Source organism: Phocoena sinus, chromosome 3 (assembly GCF_008692025.1).
Source record: "Phocoena sinus isolate mPhoSin1 chromosome 3, mPhoSin1.pri, whole genome shotgun sequence".
NCBI lineage: Eukaryota > Metazoa > Chordata > Mammalia > Artiodactyla > Phocoenidae > Phocoena > Phocoena sinus.
Genome location: NC_045765.1, coordinates 26,998,867 through 27,022,489, shown reverse-complemented (window position 1 = coordinate 27,022,489; position 23,623 = coordinate 26,998,867). Strand labels below are relative to the sequence as shown.

Genomic DNA, 23,623 nt, shown 5'->3' with positions numbered 1-23,623 from the left:
TTTATTGGAATACAGCTATGCTCACCATTTACATATCATCTATAGTGGCTTTCATGCTACAGTGGCAGAGTTGAGTACTTGCAGCAAAGATGGGCTATGGATGGTGCTCTCATTGCTTTGCAGTGCTGTTTAGCAACCTGTAGATCTCAGGGATGTGGTTATAGTGCCACCTGTTTCAAGTACCATGTACATCACTGTACAGAAATACTTTTTAAATTTTGTTTTATTTTATTAACCAGCACAATAGCCATCATGTCAAAACAAAACAAAACAAAAGAAGAGAATAGTGGGATCCAAATGTCATGCTTTTAAGTCACAGTGGAGTGTGGATTATTTTGTTACAGGATGAGACAGGAAAGCATCATCTTTGTTGTATAGTGACACTACAACTGTGCTAAAAGAATATGGTCTGACAGAGTAAGCCCTCATCACAACATTCCCAACTGCAAGAAAGGAGCTTCCAGAAAAATTAGAAAATTTAAAACAGAATATCTCATAATAGCACAATTTCTCCATTACAAATAAAAAATGAAAATGAGACTGTACCTAATGTAAGTGCCCTGGTGGCTCATTTATTAACCAGACAAGGAAAGATATTTATTGATGGTGAGTTGATTAAAATATTTTTGATGGTAGCAGCAGATGAAATGTGTCTAGAGAAAATAAAACAGTTAAGGCTATTAGCCTTTTGGTGACAATCGTTCTTTGAAGAGTTGAGAACACGGGGAGCAACATCAATAATCAATTTAAAACCATGGCAGATGATTTCTAGTGGTTTTCCTTGGCTCTTGACAAGTTGACTGGTGTTACCAGTACAGCTCAGTTATTTATTTGGCAAGTCCCTGCTAAGTCTGAAGTCAGTGAAGAGTCAGCTTTTATGAATAATCCATGTGGAAAAACTATGGTCAAAACTATTTTCAAAGAAAATGAGGAAACACTAATTCAGTGTAACCTGAAGTGGAATCCGCTAAGATGTGTTACAACTGTTGATGATAAAAATATGTGTGGAGCAGGAAAAGGCTTTTTGGACAAATTTACAAAGGTTGTGAAAATGTAAAGTGTTTAAAGCCTATACTAATTTATTGTAATATTCATCAGAAGGTACTTTGTGGAAAATATTTGAACCTACTGTGTGTTATTGAACCAGTTGTGTCAAAGGTGATCATTATGTCTCCTGGACTTAACCATTGTCTGTTTTGTGAACTTTTGTCAAAATAGAAGCTGAATATTCTGACTTGCCCTATCAACTACACAGCAGTTTGATGGCTTAACAGGTAAGTCATCTGTGACTTTTTGAGCTCAGGATTGAGATTTCTTAACAAAAACAGCCCTCAACCACTATTATTCAACCACTATTATTGAACACTAGATGACTTGGGAAATTAGCTTCTGCTGCAGACGTCGTAATGTTTCTTAATGGATTCAACCAAAATGACAAAGCAAAGCAATGGTTATCTGCAGAAACCTGCGATAAAGTCATTTTGATGACAATTAATGTTTTTGTATTTATTTATTTTTGCTGTATTGGGTCTTCGTTTCTGGATGACAATTAATGTTTAAATCACAAGCAAGATCAAGCGGCCTAAGAAACTTCCTGTGTTGTCAAAAATTAAAACAGAAAGTGAGATCTCCATTCCTACAAAAATTTAAATGAACATATTTTCCAGGCTCAAACTATAATTCCAGCAGTGTTTTCAGACCTCAATACAAGTGTAAAAGTAATTTTTAAATTTCAAATCCATTTAACTGTGCAATTGAAGGGTTTCTATTCAGCAATTCCACATCCAGCAATATAATAAATGATGTGCTAAAAGGCAAACATCAGGAGAATATTTAATAGAATTTTATAACTGCCTTCTGAGCAATGAAAATGCTTAATAAAAGCTTATGTACATGGGGCTTCCCTGGTGGCGCAGTGGTTGAGAGTCCCCCTGCCGATGCAGGGGACACGGGTTCGTGCCCCAGTCCAGGAAGATGCCACATGCCGTGGAGCGGCTGGGCCCGTGAGCCATGGCCGCTGAGCCTGCGCGTCCGGAGCCTGTGCTCCACAACGGGAGAGGCCACAACAGTGAGAGGCCCGCGTACCACAAAAAAAAAAAAAAAAAAAGCTTATGTACATGGATTGATGTCAGTATTTGACAGAACTGAGATTTTCAGCCAACTTCAAGAGTTAGTCAGCTATAAAATTTAAAGAGCACACAGTTCACACAAGACCATCCTCACTTCTGACACTAACTGCAAGTTTGGAGGAGTTCCCAAAACTACCTTTAGTGTCAGTAATTCCCTAGAAGGATTTCCAGAACTCATTGAAATTGTTACTCTCAGTTACCATCTGTTTACTGGTAAAGGATGAAGATTTAATTCAGCCAAGGGGAGATGTACATAGAGCAGGGTCCAGGGAAGGACCAAACATTTTTGTTGTCCTCTCCACATGGGGTCAGGATGCTTTATTTTCACTGCATCAGTGTGTGACCGTACGTGTAGAATATTGCCAGCTAGCAAAGCTCACCCAAACCTTGGTGTCCAGAGATTCTTTTGGGGCTCTATCATGTAGGCAAGACTGTTCCCCCATGATTGCCCCCATGGTTGATCTCAACCATCAGGGCAACTGATACCATGTGGCCCAAAGCCTCACGTACATCACATTATTGGTCTTTCTGACATGGTCAGCCCCCACCCTAAATGGTATTTTTTTTTTTTTTTTTTCGGTACGTGGGCCTCTCACTGTTGTGGCCTCTCCCGTTGTGGAGCACAGGCTCCGGACGCACAGGATCAGAGGCCATGGCTCACGGGCCCAGCCGCTCTGTGGCATGTGGGATCTTCCTGGACTGGGGCACGAACTCGTGTCTCCTGCATCGGCAGGTGGACTCTCAACCACTTTGCCACCTGGGAAGCCCCTAAATCGTATTTTTAGATTGCCCAGTGTGACCCAAGTTTCCCAGGCAAACCATGACATTCCAAGAGATCACTTCCCAAAGCTGAGGACAAATACCTGGCCATTCTGGGGGCAAGATTAATTCTTTACTACACACCACCTGTGGGGAAAGCCATTTTCAAAGATGAAATGCAAAATGTCATTACAGATCACCATTAACAGATGAATAGTTGCCATCAATTTTGATCAGAGAGAACACTAACTTTGAACTCTAATGGAGTGAAATGTGATCTAACCCACAAATTTATTTTTCTCATTAGTAGACCTGTATCACAAAAGAATATACTCAATTATTAATGTCAGATTTTGAATTTTATCAATAAAAATTGTGGAAGCTTGTTTTCTGTCTGTTATATGTAACTACATAATATCCTTGATTTTGCCTGTTGGCCTGCAAAGACTGCAATACTTACTATCTGATCTTTTACAGAAACGTTTGCCAACCTCTGGTGTTTAGTCCAGTTTGTAATACTGCTCTGATGGTTAGTTTTATGAGTCAACTTGGTGAGACTATAGACCCTAATTTTTCAACCAAACACCAAACTAGGTGTTGTTGTGGAAGTAGTTTGTAGATGTCATTAACATCTACAACCAGTTGATGTTAAGTGAAGGAGATTGTCTTCAACAATCTGAGTAGGTGGGATCCAATCAGTTAGAAGTCCTTGACTGTACTTTCCTTGAAAAAAGAAGAAATTCTACCTGGGGACAGCAGCTTCAGCTCCTGCCTGAGAGTTTCCAGCCTGCACTCCCTAGAGGCCCGTTGTATGCATTTCAGACTTACCTAGCCAGGTCCACTTACATAAGGCAATTCCGTGCAATCAGTCAGTCAGTCAGTGAACACACATGTATGTCCTACTGGTTCCGTTTCCCTGGTGGAATTCTGACTGATTCAACCGCTCTCTATAAAAAATACTACCCAATTTGTGCTGCTAGACAACTGAAAAGGAAATAACTTTAGATAAAGTGAAATTAATAGCTTGCCGTAGCTGCCTGTCAGCTGTGGTATTGCGTAATCTATCTTATTGACTCTCTAGTGCAAATCAGAAAAGGGCTGTGAGAGTTGTGAATAAAGAAAATTCAGGAAGACTAATTCAGTCTTATCACTGTGGTTCAAAGAGATATTTTTGCTTCTCAATAGAGTCTATTCCCAGAGCATTTTCTGAGAAATGTCTCCATTAGCCTTTACTCTAGGACTCATTTGCCAGGGTCCACTGTTGCTGGCTATTAGAGCACCCTTGACTTCCCGGCATTGTTGATAAATTCTGTGCTTGTATATTTTCAGAGGAGAGTTTCCTGAGCTTTTATCAGATTTTCAAATGGGTCGTGGCACCAAAAGGATAAAACTCCAAATGACCTCCCCTCCAGGTGGATGTTTAACTCATATGTTAACTACGGCATGTAATATCTCCTCTAGTCATCACAGTAACTCCTGGATGTCACCTGCTGCATGTTTTGCCTTCTCTACTTCTAGCAGTAATCATATAAGGTAGGTACCAGTATCCCACTTTACAGAAAAAAAACACTGAAGCTTAGAAAAATGAAGTAATTTGTTCTAGTGGCATAGCTGTAAAGCCTCAGAGCCTGGATTTGAACCCACATCTGACACTAAAGCTCCTGCTAGGTGGGAGGGAGTTCGGTTTAATCACTAGGCTCAGTTACCAGGGAACTTCCTGCACTTGTGGCGATGGCCTGGGTGACACCAGGTATCTGCTTGGCCTCTGCCAGCTTGCCTGGGCAGGAGACAAGTTGGAGGTGGCCCCTAAGCTTTGTGGGGGCATTCTAACCCCTAGCCTTCTGCTGTGCCCCTGCCCAAAGGGAGGGAGGAAGAGGAGGAGGGCCAGGTCACCCTGACGAGGGAGGGCGGGCCCTGAGAGGGAGTTTGAAAAGAGGAAGGAAGTGGGGCCCGGCAGAACGCCTAGCCACCCCCTGGCTGCTTCCCCACAGGACGACGCGAGGTGCCTGCAGCCGCCCCCCGCCCCCCCCGCCCCACGGCCAAGCCATGGCCCCCTGGCGCAAAACTGACAAGGAGCGACATGGAGTGGGTAGGTGTGGGCATGGGGTCCTCAGCAGGGAGAAGGGCAGGTGGCCAAAGAACCGCATAGGAAGAGGCTGGGGAGCCAGCGGCGCGGACGTGGGCTCAGAGCACTGACTCAAGCTTTGAGGGTGCAGTGGCTCCCTCAGCCTGCTGTGGCACCAGCTGGGCAGGAAAAGGGAGGCGGCGGGGAGATGAAGGTGGGTGCCCTGCCCAGCAGGCTACGCCCAGCCCGCTCCCTCTCCTGCTGCCGCCACAGGGCTACCCTCTCTCTCCAAACGCTGTATGCATTTTCTAGACGGGTTCCAGCAGAGCTCTTAGCAGCCTGGCTCTGCGTCAGGCTCCTGGCATTGCAAGGACTCCTTCACCCCATCTGGAGACTTGGCCTCTTGGAGGGAGCATCATTCTCTCCCTTGGCTGAGGCTGGCCTGGCCCAACATGCCTCCCTCCCCCGCTGCCCAAAGCGACACCCATCTGCTTGCTTCCCCTGCCTGTTCCTCCTAGGTCAGATGACCCTTATTTGTCAGAGCGTCCAGAGGGCTGTGCAAGCTGGGGGCGTAGGGCTGGAGGGCAAGACCCTTCACTCAGCCCCAGAGAGCCCCTGGGGAGAAAGGCTCCCACCAGGTTATAGGGGCATATCCAAGAAGCCAGCCTCATCAGCTTCAGCCATCTAAGCTCCCAGAGGCCTCTGCCTCAAGCTCAGGGCCGGAAGTGGTGGCTGGGGGAAGGGAGGCTTCAGGTACTAGGACTCTTTCTACTAAGTGGCACGCATGGTGCAATCCCCATAGATTCACTGTGGTTTTCAAATAAGTGTGAATTTAAAAACCACTCTGTGGCTTGCTACACAGGCAGATACCAGATACCACCCTCAGAGATAAGGACTGAACAGGTCAGATGTTGGAAGACCCAAGGGCCAAGAGTAGGGAATGATGTAGGGAATCCCAAGGCCACTGCTGGAGAAACACAGTTCTGGAGGGCTCAACACTTATTCATTCACTTACTAGGCTCCAAGCACTGTGGAGTGTTTAAAGATGAATGGTTCCTATCCAAAGAGCAGATAATATTCCATACCCTGAAGGAGGCTCCGTTTCTCAGTTTCTCCACCTATATTGAACTAGACTTAGTAACTTTTGAACTTTAAAGCTTCTCTAACTCTGGCCCTTCCAGGCTGAAACACCGCTCAGGTGAAGATGGGGACTGAGAAATGGAGCAGACCATTATAGATGGAGGGACCAATGTGGTCTAGGAGATGAAAGCTGGACACAAATGGACTATCCAGGGAAAAAAGAGCACATCCAGCAAAGAAGAGTGGTAGCTCCTTTCGCCTTGAGGGGAGGGTGCATTGAAGGGAATGGTGATGCTCAAAGTAAGTTGGAGCCACATTTTGGAAGGCTCTGAATGCCAGGCTAAGAAGTTGAGACTTTTTCCATCTAGGCAATTGGGAGCCATAGAGGGCTTCTGAGCAGGGGAGGGACATGAGATTTGTGCCGAAGCCAGTGTGGAGGGAGGCTGGGCAGACAGAAGAGCAAAGGCGCCTGGGTGGCAGACAGGGATGGTATTGGTGGTCCAGGATGACGAGGGCAGTTAATGGGGGCAGTTGAGTGTGGCAGAAGCGTCCCACCCTCTGGTCGAAGGGCTGTAGTGTGTTCCTGCTGTGTAGGCCCTGTGCTATGGTGTGAAGCTCACGGGCTCTGGTGCCTGCTCTTGGATTCCAGCTTCCAATGCTTCCCAGCCTTGTGAGCTAGACAAGTTACTTACTCTCTCCAGGCCTCAGTTTCCTTGTCTGTGTATTGGGAGTAATAACAGCACCTGCTTCCCAGGGTTGTGGGAGGACTCAATGATAATAATCCATATAAAGTGCCTGGAATGACAATCATAAAAATCCTCACTAAATGTTATTAGTTATTATTTTCAGCCTTTATTCTCTGCTTGGGAGCCCAGTTCAGGACATGACATCACAGGATGGGAGGGGGCTACTGAATGAAGTAAGGTTTTCACCCTCCTTTGCTGAGGAAATCCCACCTATGTGCTCAGAGACTAGGAACTCTGTTAGGCTCTGGGCCCAGGGGATTCTTCTGATGGTAGTGAAAATTCTCTTTGGGGCTGGGAGTCAGAAGGTGTATGACCCTTTAGGGGGCCATAGAGCACTTGGTAGGTGTCTGCTTATCAAAGGATCTCTTTTTCTCTGCAGATGAATGTCAGAGGTAAGAAAGGTAATCTCCAACCCTCCTCTGTAGACTCCAGGTAGATGGAAGGGAAGGGCAAGGCTTAGGTTATGATGAGACAGGGGACTGGAGTCACCCAGCAGAAAGAACCGTGCCCTGAGAGTAAGGAGTCTGGGTTCTAGCTCTGACACTATCATTTTTGCAGGCAGGTCTGTGCTCTAGTTTCCTCACTGTAAGTCTAGGTATTAATACTTTTGTCTTTCAAGACATTCTTTTAGAAGAGTATCTGAGATAATGAGTATGGGGGCTTGGAGGAAAACGAAGAGCTAGAGCCATGTAAGGATTAGGGGGTCCTTGGAACATCTCCAGAGTCTCAGCCAGCCTAACACAGGAAAACCTGAGCTTTGCTTTCCCATTTGGTTTCCTCTCCCTCTGGCCTAGCTGACAAGGGCTGCTGGTGTCTCTTTGTCTGGGGGGCTGGCTTTTCTGGGGACAGCTTCATCACCAGAACCGCTTGGCTTCTTTCTCATCTTACTGTCTGGTGAGCAGCCAGGGTGAGCCTCATGTAGATCCCTGGCCAGGCTCTTTTTTACTTCCTTGATGGAGCTTTAAAATGTGATCCATTAGAGTTCCAGAGAGGACCCTTGGGTAGAAGTGGGTAAGAGTTTCCACGGACAAGACAGTGTAGCTATGAAGAAAAGACGCAGCCTCTGCCCTTGAGGAGATACGGGTAAGGTTAGAAACTTGGGCTGTGAGTTCAAATTTGGTCCTGTTTCCTCATCTTTCCTCATCACTCCTACTTTATGTAGGAGTAATAATGATAATATGGATTTCATGAGATCATTGTGTATTGAAAAGCATTAGTATTGAGACTGGTCAATGAAAGTTAGCGACTGAGGTCAAGGGGCGTACCTGGTAGGTGCAGAGGCAAGAGAGACAGGTAATGTGCCCTAATGCCAGGTTCAGGACAGTCATGCCTTACAAGAATAAGTGTAGTAATTTAGGGTTTGCAAGAGCCACTCTCATGCAGTATCACTGTCTGGCTTCAGAGCATCTGTGTGAGGCAGCATATTATTATTCTCATTGTACAGACGAAGAGTTCCAGAGTTCACATAACTTGGAAGTACTTGGGCTGGGCCTTAAATTCAGTTGTCTTCAGACACCAGACCCTTTGCGCAACACTAGGAGGGAATCTGGGAGGAGAAACATCATAGACAAAGGCAGGAGGTTGGAATGGGTGTGGCTTTTGGGTCAATAAATAGTCTGCTTTGGTTTTAGTGGATGTTTGTAGAAATAAAAAATAGTTGGAGAGGTAGATTATGGTCAGGTTGTGAAGGGCTTTGAGTACCAAGCTTATAAGTTTGGACTTCATTTTGTGAGCAGTGGAGTTTTCGAGCAGGCGTGTCACCTGTAAGAAGATAATTTAATCACTTGGGGGGGGGCAGGGGTTAGACATAGAGTGGAACAGCAGTGGGTGACAATTTACCTATCTACTGACTGCCTCATTCGTTAATCCCGCAGGAGTCCCCTTATAATTAACATTTCCCTTTGGCTTTTACTATCTTAATCCTCTCTGCCTGAGACTCTTGTCATTGGTCAGAGCTTTATCCCTGGAGGAGACAATGGAAGACAGAAAAGGAGGAGGTAGAAAGAGCAAGTAACAGTATCAGTTAGGGATAAGTATGACTACAGGTGACAGAAAACGCCCAAAGTAGTGGCTTAACCAAGCTAGAAGCTTATTTGCCTCTCATGTAGAAAGGCCAGAAATGGTCCCTGAAGAGGCAGTAGCGTGGCTCTTTCTGTCTCCTGCATGGCTTCCTTGGCACGAGGCTTCTGCCCTTTGAACCAAACTGGCTGCTTAAGCCTCTATTGTCAGGTCCACTTTCCAGCCAGCAAGAAGGATGAAGGGAACAAGAAGGGCATGACACTGCTCATTAAGGACACTTACTTGAAGGCCCACTGGACACTTCCTCTTGTATCCTTTTGGCTTAAAACCTAATCACATGACTGAACCTAGCTGCAGTGGAACCTGGAAGCGTAGTCTGCAATGTCAGCATCCGTGCACCCAGCTAAATATCCAGTGTGCATTCCTGAGGAAGGAGGGCAATAGGATATTAGGGATGATATTTTAGTTTTCTCAGGCAGCCATAGCAAAATACCACAGACTGGGTGGCTTAAGTAACAGAAGTTATTTTCTCACAGTTCTGGAGGCTGGAGTTCTGAGTCCAAGGGGCTAGTTAGTTGATTTCTCCTGAGGCCTCCTAGGCCTGCAGACAACCGCCTTCTCCTTGCTTTGTCCTCATATGGTCTTCTGTCTGTGCATGCTCACCCCTTGAGTCTTCTCCTCTTCTTAGAAGGACACAAGTCCAGTTGGATTAGGGCCCCACCCTAACGGCTTCCTTTTGACTTAATCACATCCCTACAGACCTGATCCAAATACGGAGCTTCAACATGTGAATTTGCAGCAGTAGGGAGGGCGACGGCTGGGTTCCTAACAATTGACCTGTGGTCTGCGGTATGATATTTAGGGATTGTAAAAGAAGCCTTCAAGGCAGGGGTCCTCAGAGGGTGAATGCAGAAGAAAGGTTTGTTTACCCTGAAGCTGGGCCTGCTGGGTAGATTTGTGTAGGGGCTTCAGTTATGCTCAGAAACCTCTTCTCCGTGCAGATCATCTCGAGTTATTGTTGTGTATCTATGTGTGGTGCTGGGGAGTTATCACTTGGTTCCTTCGGAGGGCTGTGAGGGACAATCTAATCTGTCCCCTGTCTCTCCCCTAGCTTCGAGTGGCTTGCTGGCTGGCAATCTTTGGTGTCCCATGGCTTAGTAGAAGTATCACCCCAGTCTCTGCCTCTGTCTTCACGTGGCGTTCTTCCTGTGTGTGTGTCTCTTTCCAAATTTTCCATTTTAATAAGAACACCAGTCATGTTGGGTGAGGGCCCACCCTAATGACCTCATTTGAACTTTATTACCTCTGAAAAGACTATCTCCAAATAAGGCTGCATTCTGAGGTACTGGGAGTTAGGAATATAGCATATCTTTTGTTTTGTGGGGTGGGGCACAATTCAAATCATAACAGGCTCTGCAAAAGTTGAGAAGGGGTCTGTTTCACATCTTGATTGGGGAATACGGATGAGTTCGAGACCCCTCCCTGGTCCAGGGATGCAGGTGATGCTGTTTCCTGGACAGATCTGGTCCATACTGAGATGGACAGATTTGGAGTGCGCAACAGGTGATTGAGTCCCTTGCAGCACAGACTCTTATTGCAAGGAACAAAATCCACTTAAAGTAGTTCAATTAAAAGGTATGTGGTGTATGGCTGTATGTGAGGAGGGAAGTGGTGTGTTTTAAGCATCAAGGGACATCAAACAGAAATCCGGGAAACATGAGCAGCAGTCCTCTGGAAAGGCCTGGTCTGAGGAGACCGGAAAACTCTGCCCGTCTTCTCATGGCTTCCCAGCTGCTGTAAACTTAGGAGCGCTGTTCTCCTTCCTCTTCTCCTCTTCATAACTTTCATATTCTGAGAACACCACAGTGTTCTGACACCACCAGCATGCCACCTGCCTCAACCTGGCATGACTTTGCAGTGCCAGCACCCTCTGAATCCTCTCTCTGTTTATTTGTTCAAAGTCCTGAGATCTGAGTGGACTGACTCACCTTTTCAATAAAGGCCCCCCAGGTCAGAGGTCATCACCACGCTAAGAATGTGCCCCACTCTGAGCAGGGTGCTGCCTTTTCCAATACGCTATGGTTATGGGGTGGGGTCATGAGGATCGCAGGAGTCGTGGATGGGGACAGATTCTTGGAGTAGGAGGCATGAGTCAAACGTGCATCCCAAACACACCCAGGCCAGACCTCTACTACAGAGGGACCACTTACACTGCTCTTGTCGCCAGAGTTAATAGCTAAGGAGGAGAGATAGAGACCGTCATTTACTCACCAACTTGTTCACTCATGCACTCATTCATTCTTCATTTATTTCTTAAATATTTATTGGGCATTTCCTATGTGCCGGGCACTGCGCTAGACGGTAAGATTACTAGAATTTGGCCAATATGGTTCCTAGCCTTTTGGAGCTTATAGTCTAGTGGGGAAGACAAAAAGAAACCTGTGGAAAAAATCAATAGGCATATCACTACAAATCGTGACATGTGCTCCTGTAATAAAAGAGTTTGTCTCATGAATGAGAGTATTGGAGGGAAGGAATCTTAAATAGGATGGTCTCAGAAGGCCTCTGAGGAGCAATGGGGAAAAGAATTGCAAAGGAAATGCTTAGAGGGATCTTAGTACGTGTATCTTGGCTATGGAGGCCAATTGTATCTTCGGACTGGTCCCCAGAAATTAGTCTGGTGCAACAAAAACACATGGATTGGAAATCTCATTCCTCCCTACCACCAATTCTTAGGTGCCTGGGCTGCCTACTTTCGGATGCAACTTGGGATTGTTTAGGAGTGCCTGCTGGGCTGACTGTTTGAGTTCATTTAAGTAGATTGTCCTAATCCCTAGGTTTATGGGAACTACATTAGTTAGTGGCCATCTTGCCCCCAGCCATCATGTTTGAGTTTGAGTGAGCCTTGACAGACTGTGTTTGCTAAGCTCTGCTTCCTCCTGAGTTCAGCATCCTTATATTGCTGCTATATTTTGAGACAGACAGTGTAGTCACCATAATATTCTGCTAATTTCTGGACCTTTGGACTTCTTTTTTTTTTTTTTTAAGCTTACAGGCCTTTAATATTCAATTACACATGGGTGCCACAGTCTGAGTTTTGCACCATATGTTCTGCAAATGGTGAATGCTAGTGCTTATTGCCACCCAACTCCAGAGGAATCTGTGTGGAGGCACCACAAATGTTCCCTTTAAGAGGCACTCTCTCCTTTCATTCCACTTTCTTTAATTCGTGTGAGGCGAACAACAGTCAGGCTGAGTTTGTCAACATCTTAAGTCTTACTTGGTTTTTAGTTCTCCTTGGAAAAAGCCATCCATCCCTTGTCCTTCTGACCCCACTAGGACACTGTCAGCTTCTGCACTGATTTAAAGCAGTGCAGGAGGGGGATGTGACTGACAATGTGGGCACTTTTCCAGACCCCTCTCCAGACGTTGCCCCAGGGCACTCAGTGTTCCCCTGATAACACATGATCCCTTGGGTCAAATCCTAAACCAGGATGATGAAGGGGACCTAGGTGGGCCATGTGACTTGCATAGATGCCTCAGCATCCAGCACAGGGTCTGAACAGAGCCAATGCTGAGCAGGCATTTGTTGGGGTGGATTAAGTGCTAGCAATGTCAGGTCCCAAGAGCCCACGACTGCTGCAGCAAAGGGACACACCTTGTGCCAGCTGGACCCTGAGGATTTGCCCGGGAAGGGGGATTTTGCTGCTTGCCTCACTGGCGGTGGCGACAAGGTCGTTGTCTCAGGAAAAAGTGTTCCAGGAAGAATAAACAGCCAATGCAAATGTCCTGAGGAAGAAGCCTCTCTGATGTGTGGGAGGCCACTGTGAATGGAGTGGAGTAACCCAGGGGCAGAACTGTAGGAAATGAGTTATCTGAAGAGAGGTTGTATTGAGTAGTGCCTGGTACATGTTATAAGGACTTTGGCTTTTACTCTGAATGGAAGCGGGTGGGCACTGTAGGGTTTGAGAAGAATTGCAGAATATTCTCTTATTTTTTTTTTTTAATTTGGTTTTTAACTGAAGTATAGTTGATTTACAATGTTGTGTTAATTTCTGCTGTACAGCAAAGTGACTCAATTATACACACACACATTTATGTATATTCTTTTCCATTATGGTTTATCCCTGGGTATTGAATGAAGTTCACTGTGCTATACAGTAGGACCTTGTTGTTTATCTGTTCTATACATAATGGTTTGCATCTACTAACCCCAAACTCCCAATCCATCCCTCCCCTGCCCCCTCCCCCTTGGCAACCACTGTTCTGTCTTATTTTAAAAGAATTACTCGAGAAGTTTTATGATTAGTAGATAGAGGGGAATTAAAGGTAGAAGCAGGGAGGCCAGTATGGCAGTCACTACAATAACCAGGCCAGAAATGGTGGGGGACCCCCCCCAAGGATGCAGCAGTGGAGGAGGTGAGATGTGCTTAGCTGTGTGTGCTGTAGGTGGCATAAGGGATTTTCCTCATGGATTGGACGTGGGTATGAAAGGAAGTAGTTAAGGGTGACACCATGGTTTTGGTCTGAGCAGCTGGGAGAATGGAACTACCTACAGGACTTCCTTAGTTAGTCCCCTGATCTAAGTTGTCATCAACATTGTCATAAATAACAACATTGCCTCAACTTTTTTCAGTCCAGTCCATTTATAAAGCACTTGTGGTACCATGTTTAACCCTCACGGCCACCCTGAGAGATGGGTACTTTTATCTTCATTTCAGAGATGAGGAAACTGAAGAGCAGAGAGGTTTAAGCTCTTGCTGAAATGCAGCCTTTTTCCAGTGGTTTTCTTATATCTCATCCCTGGAAGAAATGTCTTCTGCTTTATCAAAATCTTCATTTTTCACCTTGTCTTTTAGTTATGTGACTGCAGGTTGTCTCCCCCACTGGATGGCTTATTGTCTGACGGCAGAGCTCTGTTGGGGGTCGAATTTGATTCCATCTGGCTCTGTGGTACTAGCAGAAACATGGTAGTACCACAGAAGGTACTAGCAGAAAAGATCATCGTTATTGTAACGCAGGACCCTTGGGAATCCAAACACTCTTCCTACAAAAACATGCACATGTGCAGTTTTGCATTACAGTTTCATTATGGCCCATTCATGGAAGCCAGTTAAGGACCCTGCTAAAATGTACTCAGTAACTAGATATAATAGGTACAGCCAAGGTGTTCTGCCCAGGGTGTGAATCCTTAGACCTGGGAGTGGCCAAGATTAAGAAAACTATTTTTATAGTCTATTCAGATCAATTAAGTTCAGTGAACCCATGCTAAGTTATGGTCCTGAGCTGAGTACTGGGGCCCAGAGCTGAAAAACACAGTTTCTGCTCTCAGGAAGCTTATGAGCCAGTAGTAACCTCCCCTTCTTTTTGTTTGAGGCAGGAAAGAACACTGTTATCAGTACTAATGTCCCCATTTCTCAGGTTGGGGATGGGTGCACCCCTTACTTCAGGTCACTGTGGCTCCTGCTATCACCCCCATCGTATTTCATTGTAGCCTTGTGTAGAATTCTCTGGCTCCTCCATAGAATGTAAACACCATGACCGCAATACTGTGTTTCTTCTTCTCCCACACAGAGTGCCTAGCACAGAGCAGATGCTCAGTTAGTAGTTGTTGATCGGATGGATGGGTGGGTGAATGAGTGGGCAGAAGGTGGGAGATGGAGAGGGGAGAGAGGTTGGAGGTTTTACACTTTCTGGTAGCCTCATAAGATTCAGGTGAGTTGCCCCGTCTTGCCTTCATCTCCTCACCCTTACCCCCTTCCCTGTCAGCAGGCTAAGTCCTAAGAGAGAGCACAACAATAGTTGGAGTGTTCTTGAATTCTGCTCCAAACACCTGGACCCCTGTAGTGGGCCACCGCACCAAGCCCCATGGTTCTCACCTTAGGACTCTCTGCGACTGTGCACCCATCAAGCTGATTTCCCCTCCCTTCTCCTTGCCCTTGTGGTATTTCCTTCCCCACCAACCTCCCCAGCGCTCTTACCCCAGTTCTTCTCTTTGCCCTCCCTCTGCCCCTTCCTCTCTCTCTAGTCTCAATTCTTTGATGGGGCCTCTCTTGATCTCTCTTCTCTGAGAGCCCACAGCTGCCGTGCCCCACAGCTTAGCCCTTTTTTTTTTAAAAAGCAGCCTCTTGTTTCTTGTGTGTTCATTTTGTCTCTTGAACTAGATTTCCCCAAAGCTCCAGGGGAGCAGGAGCCATCCTCTCTCACTCTACCTTTCTTTCTAACCTTCCAGATGCTGCCTGCATTGGAGGTTGGGGGCTGAGAAATCAGCCCTTGGTTTCATCATAAAGCCTCTCTTCCAATTCTAGCATGTGAGTGTGTGAACGTAGAAGAGTGTGAGACAGTGTGTGCATGAGTGTGTGCGTGTGCCTATACTGGGAGCACTGGGAAGGAGAGGGTGAATCCCAGCATGATGTTTTAGCAGGACTCATCAACCTTGACACTGTTGACACGTGGGGCCAGATGGTTCTTGTTATGGGGCTATCCTGTGCTCTGTAGGACATTTAGCAGTGTCCCTGACTTCCCCAGCTAGACACTAGGAACTCCTCCACTCCCCATCCCTGCCTCCCCCACCCCCAGGATTGTGACAACCAAAAATGTGTCCAGACATTGACAGATGTTCCCTTGGGGGTGAAATTGTTCCCAGTTGAGAATCACTGTTTTAGAGAACTCATGGAAATCTCAACTTCCTTCTTGTTGGCTGGGAATGTCACCTTGGCTCACCTATGGCAACCTGTAAGGTTTCTAGGAGGATCCAGTAGGGGTCGTAAAGCACCTGGCAGGGAGCAGGTGCTAAATACACATTCACTAGTGAGAGGCAGTGTGGTGTAATGGTTGAGGGTGTATGTTCTGGAGCCAGCCTGCCTGGGGTGAAATCCTGGCTCACCACCTTCCTAGCTGTGTCACCCTGGGCTGTTCACTTCATCTCACACTACCTCAGTTTGCTCATCTGTAAAACAGAATTGACCATAATTTTACCCACCACAAGATTAAATAGGTGCTGGGATTAAATAGGTGACTGTAGGTAAAATCATTGGAGAAGTGTCTGATACATAGGAAGTGTTCCGTAGAGGTTGTAATTCTTGTCCTCTCCTGGTCAGGGGAGGAACACCTCCTCCCCCTTGGCTCCCTCTGGCTGTGATTCTCCTGCCTCATCCACTGCTGAGTTGCACTGGGTTTGAGCTCTGACCTCGCTGCCAGAAGCTTCTGCTGGGTCATCACATTCACCCTCCCTGATGCAATGTCAGGATGTTGCCTTGGTGCTGCAGCTGTCAGCACCTTGTCCAGAGACTCCAGGCAAGCTGCTTGTAAATTTCAACGAATATGTTTCACTTGAATCCAAAGTGGCTCTGCCGGCTAGTTCTGTTTCTCCCTGGAGTGGAGACCATCCAAAGCCCAGTTCAGGGACTAGAGAAGTGAGCTTCAGGCAATTACATTCTTTTTCTCCAATATTGTTTGTGTTCCTCTTATGTAGCTGCTTGTACAAACTCTATTAACACTTGGTGTTTGCTGAAGCTTTTGTTTTGAAACACATCAGCAAGTGGCAGGGGCCCTGATGAGGTACGAATCCATCCTGAAGGGTCACAGGGCACTTGATGGCTGCAATCAAAGTTGGCAGCCCAGCTGGCTCAGCATCTCAGCAAGTAATCTCAAGAAATGCAAGAAAATACTTAGAGGAAGAGACATACCTGCCCTTCATGTTCGTGTTCCTTCAGTTTAACAGATGTTCCCTTGGGGGTGAAATTGTTCCCAGTTGAGAATCACTGTTTTAGAGAACTCATGGAAATCTCAACTTCCTTCTTGTTGGCTGGGAATGTCACCTTGGCTCACCTATGGCAACCTGTAAGGTTTCTAGGAGGATCCAGTAGGGGTCGTAAAGTTCAGTAAATATTGATTGAACTTCAACTGTGAGCCAGATGCTGTTCTCAACACTGGGAATTCAGTGGCCGACAGGCAGACTCAGTCTCCACCCTCGCTGAGGCTGAAGGAGATGGGAAATGAACAAGTCTAGTACACACACACACACACACACACACATATACACACACACACACACACACATTATATATATACATATATACTCACACACACACAATAAATCGTGACATCAGCAATGGGTTAGTCAGGGAAATAAGGACTTTAGACTCCAATCTGGGTTTGACTCCACTTTCTACCACTTTCTAGCTGTGTGGCCACGGGCAAGTTCCTTAATCTCTCTTTAAGTTTCTCATATGTTATGTGGAGAGGAATACCTTGGAGTGTTACTGTGAAGATTAAATGAGCTGGTACAAGTAAAGTGTGAGGAATTTTGTCTGTCTTATTTATCACTATTGCCATATACTCAGTATCTGGCACACAGTAGGTGCTCAAATAATATCTGTTGAAAGATAACATGTGCTTGGTACACAGTATGTGTGTTTACCATTTGTGGGGCGTCAAGCAGTATATGAAGTGGTTAGAATCCAGACTTCTGGTTAACTGCCTTATTAGTTAGAGATATTAGAATAAGTTGTTTATTCTCTGTCTGCCTCAGTTTCCTCGTGTATAAATCCAAGTGAAATACTGTACTTATCTCCTAACATTGCCCGAAGCACAGAGACCCCAACCCTATTTGTTTCTGTGAGCTGCATGCTGTAGCGATGGTATGTTTACTTTTCCCTTATTTCTCTTGATTTGGGCTCCTGATGAGCAGGGCATTTCAATACGTTTAAGTAAAGTTGGTGGCTAATCAGTAGATCTGATTTCCAGGGTTGTTGGAAGTCCCACCTGTCTCAAAAGCTCCCACTGGCTTGACACTCTGGGATTTCCAACATTAGAGTCCTCATTGGGTTCAGTGACCTCAGACGGCCCTGGTACTTGAAGCACCCCCTTGATCTTTGGTCATAAGTTAGGTTAGGCTTATCAGTGACTAGCTGCTGCCTTGCCTCCTGAGTATAGTATTTTGATGCAAGGAGAGGTCAAATCCTTCACTGGGATGTGCCAGGGTTCTCCAAGGCACGGAGACCTCGTATGAAAGGGGAAGCTGGAATGGGTATCTGTGGGAATCCTTTCACCACTTGTTTATCTTCCATGATGGGGATGGCCAGTGTGGGGCAGGCTATGATTTCAGTGATTTTTACTTATTACTTATTCCCATACCTTCCTCATGTTTTCCGGCCTTTCCAGCACTCACTCAGAACTCAAGGGTGGTTAGGCCTGCAGGGAATGGGGAAGAAGATGAACTGTTCTGACACTGGTCAGAAACAACTCAGGAGAGATTCATAAATAAGCAATCAAACTTTAGCAAAGAGTGGCATTCTGGTTCAAAGTTTCCTGTTAGTCATTTAGAAAACTTAACAGAATTGGGTACCGGTATGCAAAGCCACTTCCTTTGTCAGTAATGTCTGCTTTTCCCCAAATGGAGCCTTGAGAACAGAGGTCTTCATGCAAAGGCAGAGATACATTTATAAATTAAAGGGCAGTGTCAGTTACTTTCATTTTCATATGATGTGAGTCTTTGGAATGAACACAGACCTCCGTGTTGAATATGAAGTTTCAAGATCTGTCCAAGATATCTTCCTAAGCCAGTGGGTTGGTACCTTCTCACCTGACAGAGCTGGGCAGAGGGTGAGGAAGAGATTCCTCAGGAAAGATGGGAAGGATATAGTCTGGGAACAAAATAGAGTCTTGCCCTGCCCTGCCCTTTAAATATCTGATGGACAAAGCTAATTTGCTGGTGCTCCAGAGGCAAACACATATCATGGATGGTTTTCTTCTGTTAGAAACCTTCAGTTGCCTCTGTGGCCCTGCCCAGCTCCTTGGCAGGCATGTCCTCAGCCAGACCTCTGGAGCTGGAGGGATCAGGGAGTGGAGAGTCTGCGGAATTAGGGCATCTGCAAGCTGGAGTGGGTCCAAATGCTAGCAGCCTTTGTGGGGACAGGATTTGAATTGAGGCCAGGTGTGGAGGGAATGAAGAAACGGGGAAGCTTTATGCAGGAGAAGAGAACTCTGAGTCCCCTGAGGGTCCTCTCAAGGTTTGTTTTTGGGCAAAGGTTTAATTTTATTCATTGTTGACTGACAGTGCCATTGAATGCAAACTGCAAGGAAGCAAATTTAAAGGTGACACAAAGAAGAGCTCTGAAGGAGTTCCTCTGAAAGGATTGCTCTAGGAGGTATTATAGTGCCAATAAAGAGAAAAGTGACTACTTTTTATTGGCCACTTACTCTGGCCAGACACAGAGTAAAGACTTTTTCTGTGTATTGATCTCAGCCAAGCTTCCAAGGAACTCTTCAAGGTAGGGACCATCATCTCCTCCTTTCTATAGTTGAGGAAAATGAGGCTTGGGGAGGTGAAGTTGCTGCTCAAGCAGGCAGCCGCTGGCCCCTACAGTTCCTCTGTGTGAATTACAAAGATACACCCCTCCCCTGGTGGGCACAGTGCCTCGGTAGGGCCCAGGCCTTGGCAAGCAGATCAGAGGTTGGGTGCCAGCCCCTACTGCTGTCTTTGGCTTGGTGGCCTTGTGCTGGCCTTGTGCTGGACAAATCATACTCTGCAACCCTGGGCTTGAGACCAGAGCTGGCAAAGGGCAGAACTGGGCTCAGGGGCCACATTTGTCTTACTCCAGGGACACTGGCTCATAACTCCAGAGCTTTATTATCTCTGAGGATTGAGACTTTCCACCCCTTTGAATACTCAAAAAGGCTAGTTGGTCCCTTGGTGAAAGGGCTGATTTGTATAGGTCTTTGGACTAAAAAGCCTACAGATTTCATTCTTTTCCCGCAGAGAATGCAGCTCAGAGAGTGTGGCAAACAGAAGCCTGAAGCAGGGTCTGGTGAACACCTGAACACCTGCCATCAGATGCTGTGGAGAGGCAGTGGATGCAGGGAATGAACAAGGCACAGGACAGGGTTGAAGTCCTGGCTCTGTGATTTACCACTCTGTGGGTGGGTCTTGGATAAGCTACTCAAACCATCTGAACCTCAGTTTCCTCCTCTGTAGAGTGGGGATAGTACTACCTCATGCAGTAGTTGTAATGACAGCATGAAAGGGCAGTTGAGAATATGCTTCTCTGTGATATAGTGGAGGAACATTATAAATGCTGCTTGTTTATATTTGAGAAAGGTTTTGACCTCATTTCTTTCCAAGGCCTCTTCACTGATGTGATCACTGCTTTCACTGCATCTGTAAGTTTTGATAGGTTGTATTTTAACTTGTATTTGTCTTAAAATATTTTTTGATCTCGCTTGTGAGTTCTCATTTGACCCTCTGGTTGTTTAAGGGTATGTTGTTCCATTTACACGTATTTGTGAATTTTCCAGTTTTTTTTTTTTTTTCTGTTTTTCATTTCTAGCTTCATTCCTTTGTGATTGGAAAAGATGCTTTGTATAATTTCAGTCTTTTCTTAATTTATTGAGACTTGTTTTGTGGCCTAACATGTCATCTATCTGGAGACTATTTCATGTGCACTTGAGAAGAATGTATTCTGCTATTGTAGGATGGAGTATTCTGTATACGTCTGTTAGGACTAGTTATTATTTTTAAAAATTTTATTTATTTTTGGCTGCATTTTGGGTCTTTGTTGCTGCGTGCGGGCTTTCTCTAGTTGCAGCGGGCTGGGCCTACTCTTAGTTGTGTTGTGCAGGCTTCTTATTGTGGTGGCTTCTCTTGTTGTGGAGCACGGGCTCTAGGCACGTGGGCTTCAGTAGTTGTGGCAGGTGGGCTCAGTAGTTGTGGCTTGCAGGCTCTAGAGTGCAGGCTCTGTAGTTGTGGCACACGGGCTTTGTTGTTCCGCGGCATGTGGGATCTTCCCGGACCAGGGATCGAACCCGTGTCCCCTACGTTGGCAGGCGATTCTTAACCACTGTGCCACCAGGGAAGTCCCAGGACTAGTTATCTATAGTGTTGTTCAGGTCTTCTGTTTCCCTATTGATTTCATGCCTACTTGTTCTATCCATTATTGATAGTAGAGTATTGAGGTCTCCAATTATTATTGTAGAACTATCTATTTCTCCCTTTAATTGTGTCAATGTTTACCTCATATATTTTGGTGTTATATTATTAAGTACATATATGTTTATAATTGCTATATCTTCTTGGTGTACTGACTCTTTTGCCAATATATTATGTCCTTCTTTGTCTCTTGTAACAATTTTTGACTTAAAGTCTATTTTGTCTAATGTTGGTATACCCACCAAGCTCTCTTTTTGTTACTATGTGTGTGGAACTTCTTTCCCTCATTCTTTTATTTTGAACTTATTTGTATCTTTGGACCTAAAGTGAATCTCTTATAGACAACATATAGTTGGATCATGGTGGATTTATGTATGTATGTATGTATGTATGTATTTATTTTATGGTGGATTTTTTAAAAAAATCTTTTCTGTAAATCTCTGCCTTTTGACAAAAGGGTTTAATCCATTTACATTTAAAGTATATACTCATAAGGAAGGACTTACTTCTTCCATTTTGCCATTTGTTTTCTATGTATCTTACATCTTTTTTTGTTCCTCAATTTTTCATTACTACCTTCTTCTATGTTTAACTGATTTTGTCTGGTTTACTGTTTTTTCCCTCCTCTATATTTTTTAGTTATTTTCTTAGCGGCTAACCTGGGTTTTACCACCAGTATCTTACGTTTATAACAATATAGTTTAAGTTAAAACCAACTTAGCTTCAATAGTATACAAAAATCTCTGCTTCTATATGTTTGTTTCTTCCCTTTTGTATTGTTGCTGTCACACATTACATCTTTATACACCCTATGCCTGTTACCATGGATTTGTAATTATTGCTTTCTGTATTTGTCTTTCCAATTGTCTATCAGTGATGGAATCCCTGTTTTTGTTTATCTCTTCATTTCTCCTTCATTTTTGAAGATAATTTTGTGTGATATAGAATTTTTGGTTGCCATTTTTTTTTCCTTCAGCACTTTAAATATGTCATCCACTGCCTTCTAGTTTCACCGGCTTCTAAAAAGAAATCATGTGTTAATTTTATTGAAGATTCATTGTACATGATGAATTGCTTCTCTCTTGCTACTTTTAAGACTCTGTTTCTTGTTCTTGACAATTTGACTATTTTGTCTTGGTATGGATCTCTTTAAGTTTATCCTGCTTGGATTTCATTGAGCTTCTTGGATGTATAGATTCTTGTCTTCCATCGAATGCAAGTTTTTGACCATTATCTTTTCAAATTTTCTTTCTGCTACTTTCTCTTTCTTTCCTCTCATTATAGAGCTCCCATTATGTGGATGTTGGTGTGCTTGATATTGTTCCACAGGTCCCTTAGGATCTGTTAATTTCTCTTCATTCTTTTTCTTTCTGCTCCTCAGTCTGGCTAATCTCAATAGACCTTTTTTTTTTTTTTTTTTTGTGGTACACAGGCCTCTCACTGCCGCGGCCTCTCCCACTGCGGAGCACAGGCTCCGGATGCACAGGCTCAGCGGCCATGGCTCACGGGCCCAGCCGCTCTGCTGCATGCGGGATCCTCCCGGACCGGGGCACGAACCTGCGTCCCCTGCATCAGCAGGCAGACTCTCAACCACTGCACCACCAGGGAAGCCCCTCAACAGACCTATTTTTAAGGTCATTGATTCCTTCTGATTGTTCATATCTGATGTTGAACCTCTCTAATAAAATTTTTACATTTGTTATTGTACTTTTCAGCTCCAGAATTTTTATTTGATTCCTTTTTATAATTTCTCTCTCTTTGACTATATTCTCCATTTTCTGAGACATTATTCCCCTGGTTTCCTTTAGTTCTTTGTCCATAGTTTCCTTTGGATATTTGAGCATACTTAAGATAATTGATTTAAAGTCTTTGTCTCCCAAGTCCACTGTCTGTCATTCTTCAGGGACAGTTTCTATTAAATTCTCTTTTTCCTGTGAATGGGCCATACTTTCTTGTTTCTTACGTGCCTCATAATTTTGTGCTGAAAACTGGATATCTTGAATATTATGATGTGCTAACTCAGACGTCAGAGTCTCCCTCCTTGCCAGGGCTATTGTCACTGCTTGATATAGATTGTAGTAGTTTGTTTGTTTAGTGACTTTTCTAAAGTATTTTTGTTAAGACTGTATTGTTTGTTGCATGTGGTCACTGAAGTCTCTAAATGCCTGGAATTGAAAGAAAAAAAACCTAGTCTTTGCAGCTGTGCACATGTGTGTTGGGGCTTACGTTCAACACTTAGCCAGGCCATTTACAGCTCTGCCAGAGCCTGCATTTCCTCCCTGTATGGAGCTTGAAGGTCAACCAGAGCTGAGAACTTTGGGCTTTCTCCCATCCTTTTTCAACATGTGTCCAACTCATCATGGCCTTCTAGATCCCCTGCAATAGGTGGTATTCTTCAAAGCTCTTTATTCTCCAAAGCATTTCACTCCTAAGCCTTTCCTCCCAGGTTTATTAGTGGTATTATTGTTTGACCAAACTTATATTCTTTGCCCTGTATGGAAGCAGGTAGTTCTTTTGACTTTAAATGTTTTTGATCAATGCCCTTTGCATAGCTGTTTCTCTCCCTTAAGAGAGTCCCAAGTCAGGGAAATAAAGGCAAGCTCATGGCTTTAGTCCTTCAGGGAGCCCACAGACAGATCAAAACAAGCAACTACTGTACAGTTTCTTAGGACAAGGTCTGCTCTGCTCCCTCCAGCCCCAGGAACCCACAGGAACACGGAACACCATCTTCAAGACTGCCACTAAGATAGGGAGTAGAGAATGGGATAAGGATAAGTTAAAATGCTACAAAACTTTACCAGGTTTCAGTTGCCTTTTCTTGAGTAAGCATTTGCTTGGTTGCTGTAAACTTTTGACTGTTTTTCAGAGTTCTGATAAAGTTGATTCTGACCATTTT

At 44.8% G+C, this 23,623-nt stretch overlaps 1 protein-coding gene across 1 annotated transcript in view; it reads left to right on the top strand.

Annotated features, from left to right (window-relative positions):
* The first annotated feature begins 4,917 nt into the window (after nt 1-4,917).
* The window catches only part of DOCK2 (dedicator of cytokinesis 2), a 408,621-nt gene continuing 389,915 nt past the window's right edge, over nt 4,918-23,623 (top strand). Inside the window, exon 1 of the mRNA XM_032626471.1 lies at nt 4,918-4,977. Coding sequence (XP_032482362.1) covers nt 4,935-4,977 — 43 coding nt within the window. The 5' untranslated portion in view covers nt 4,918-4,934. The remainder of the gene's footprint in view (nt 4,978-23,623) is intronic.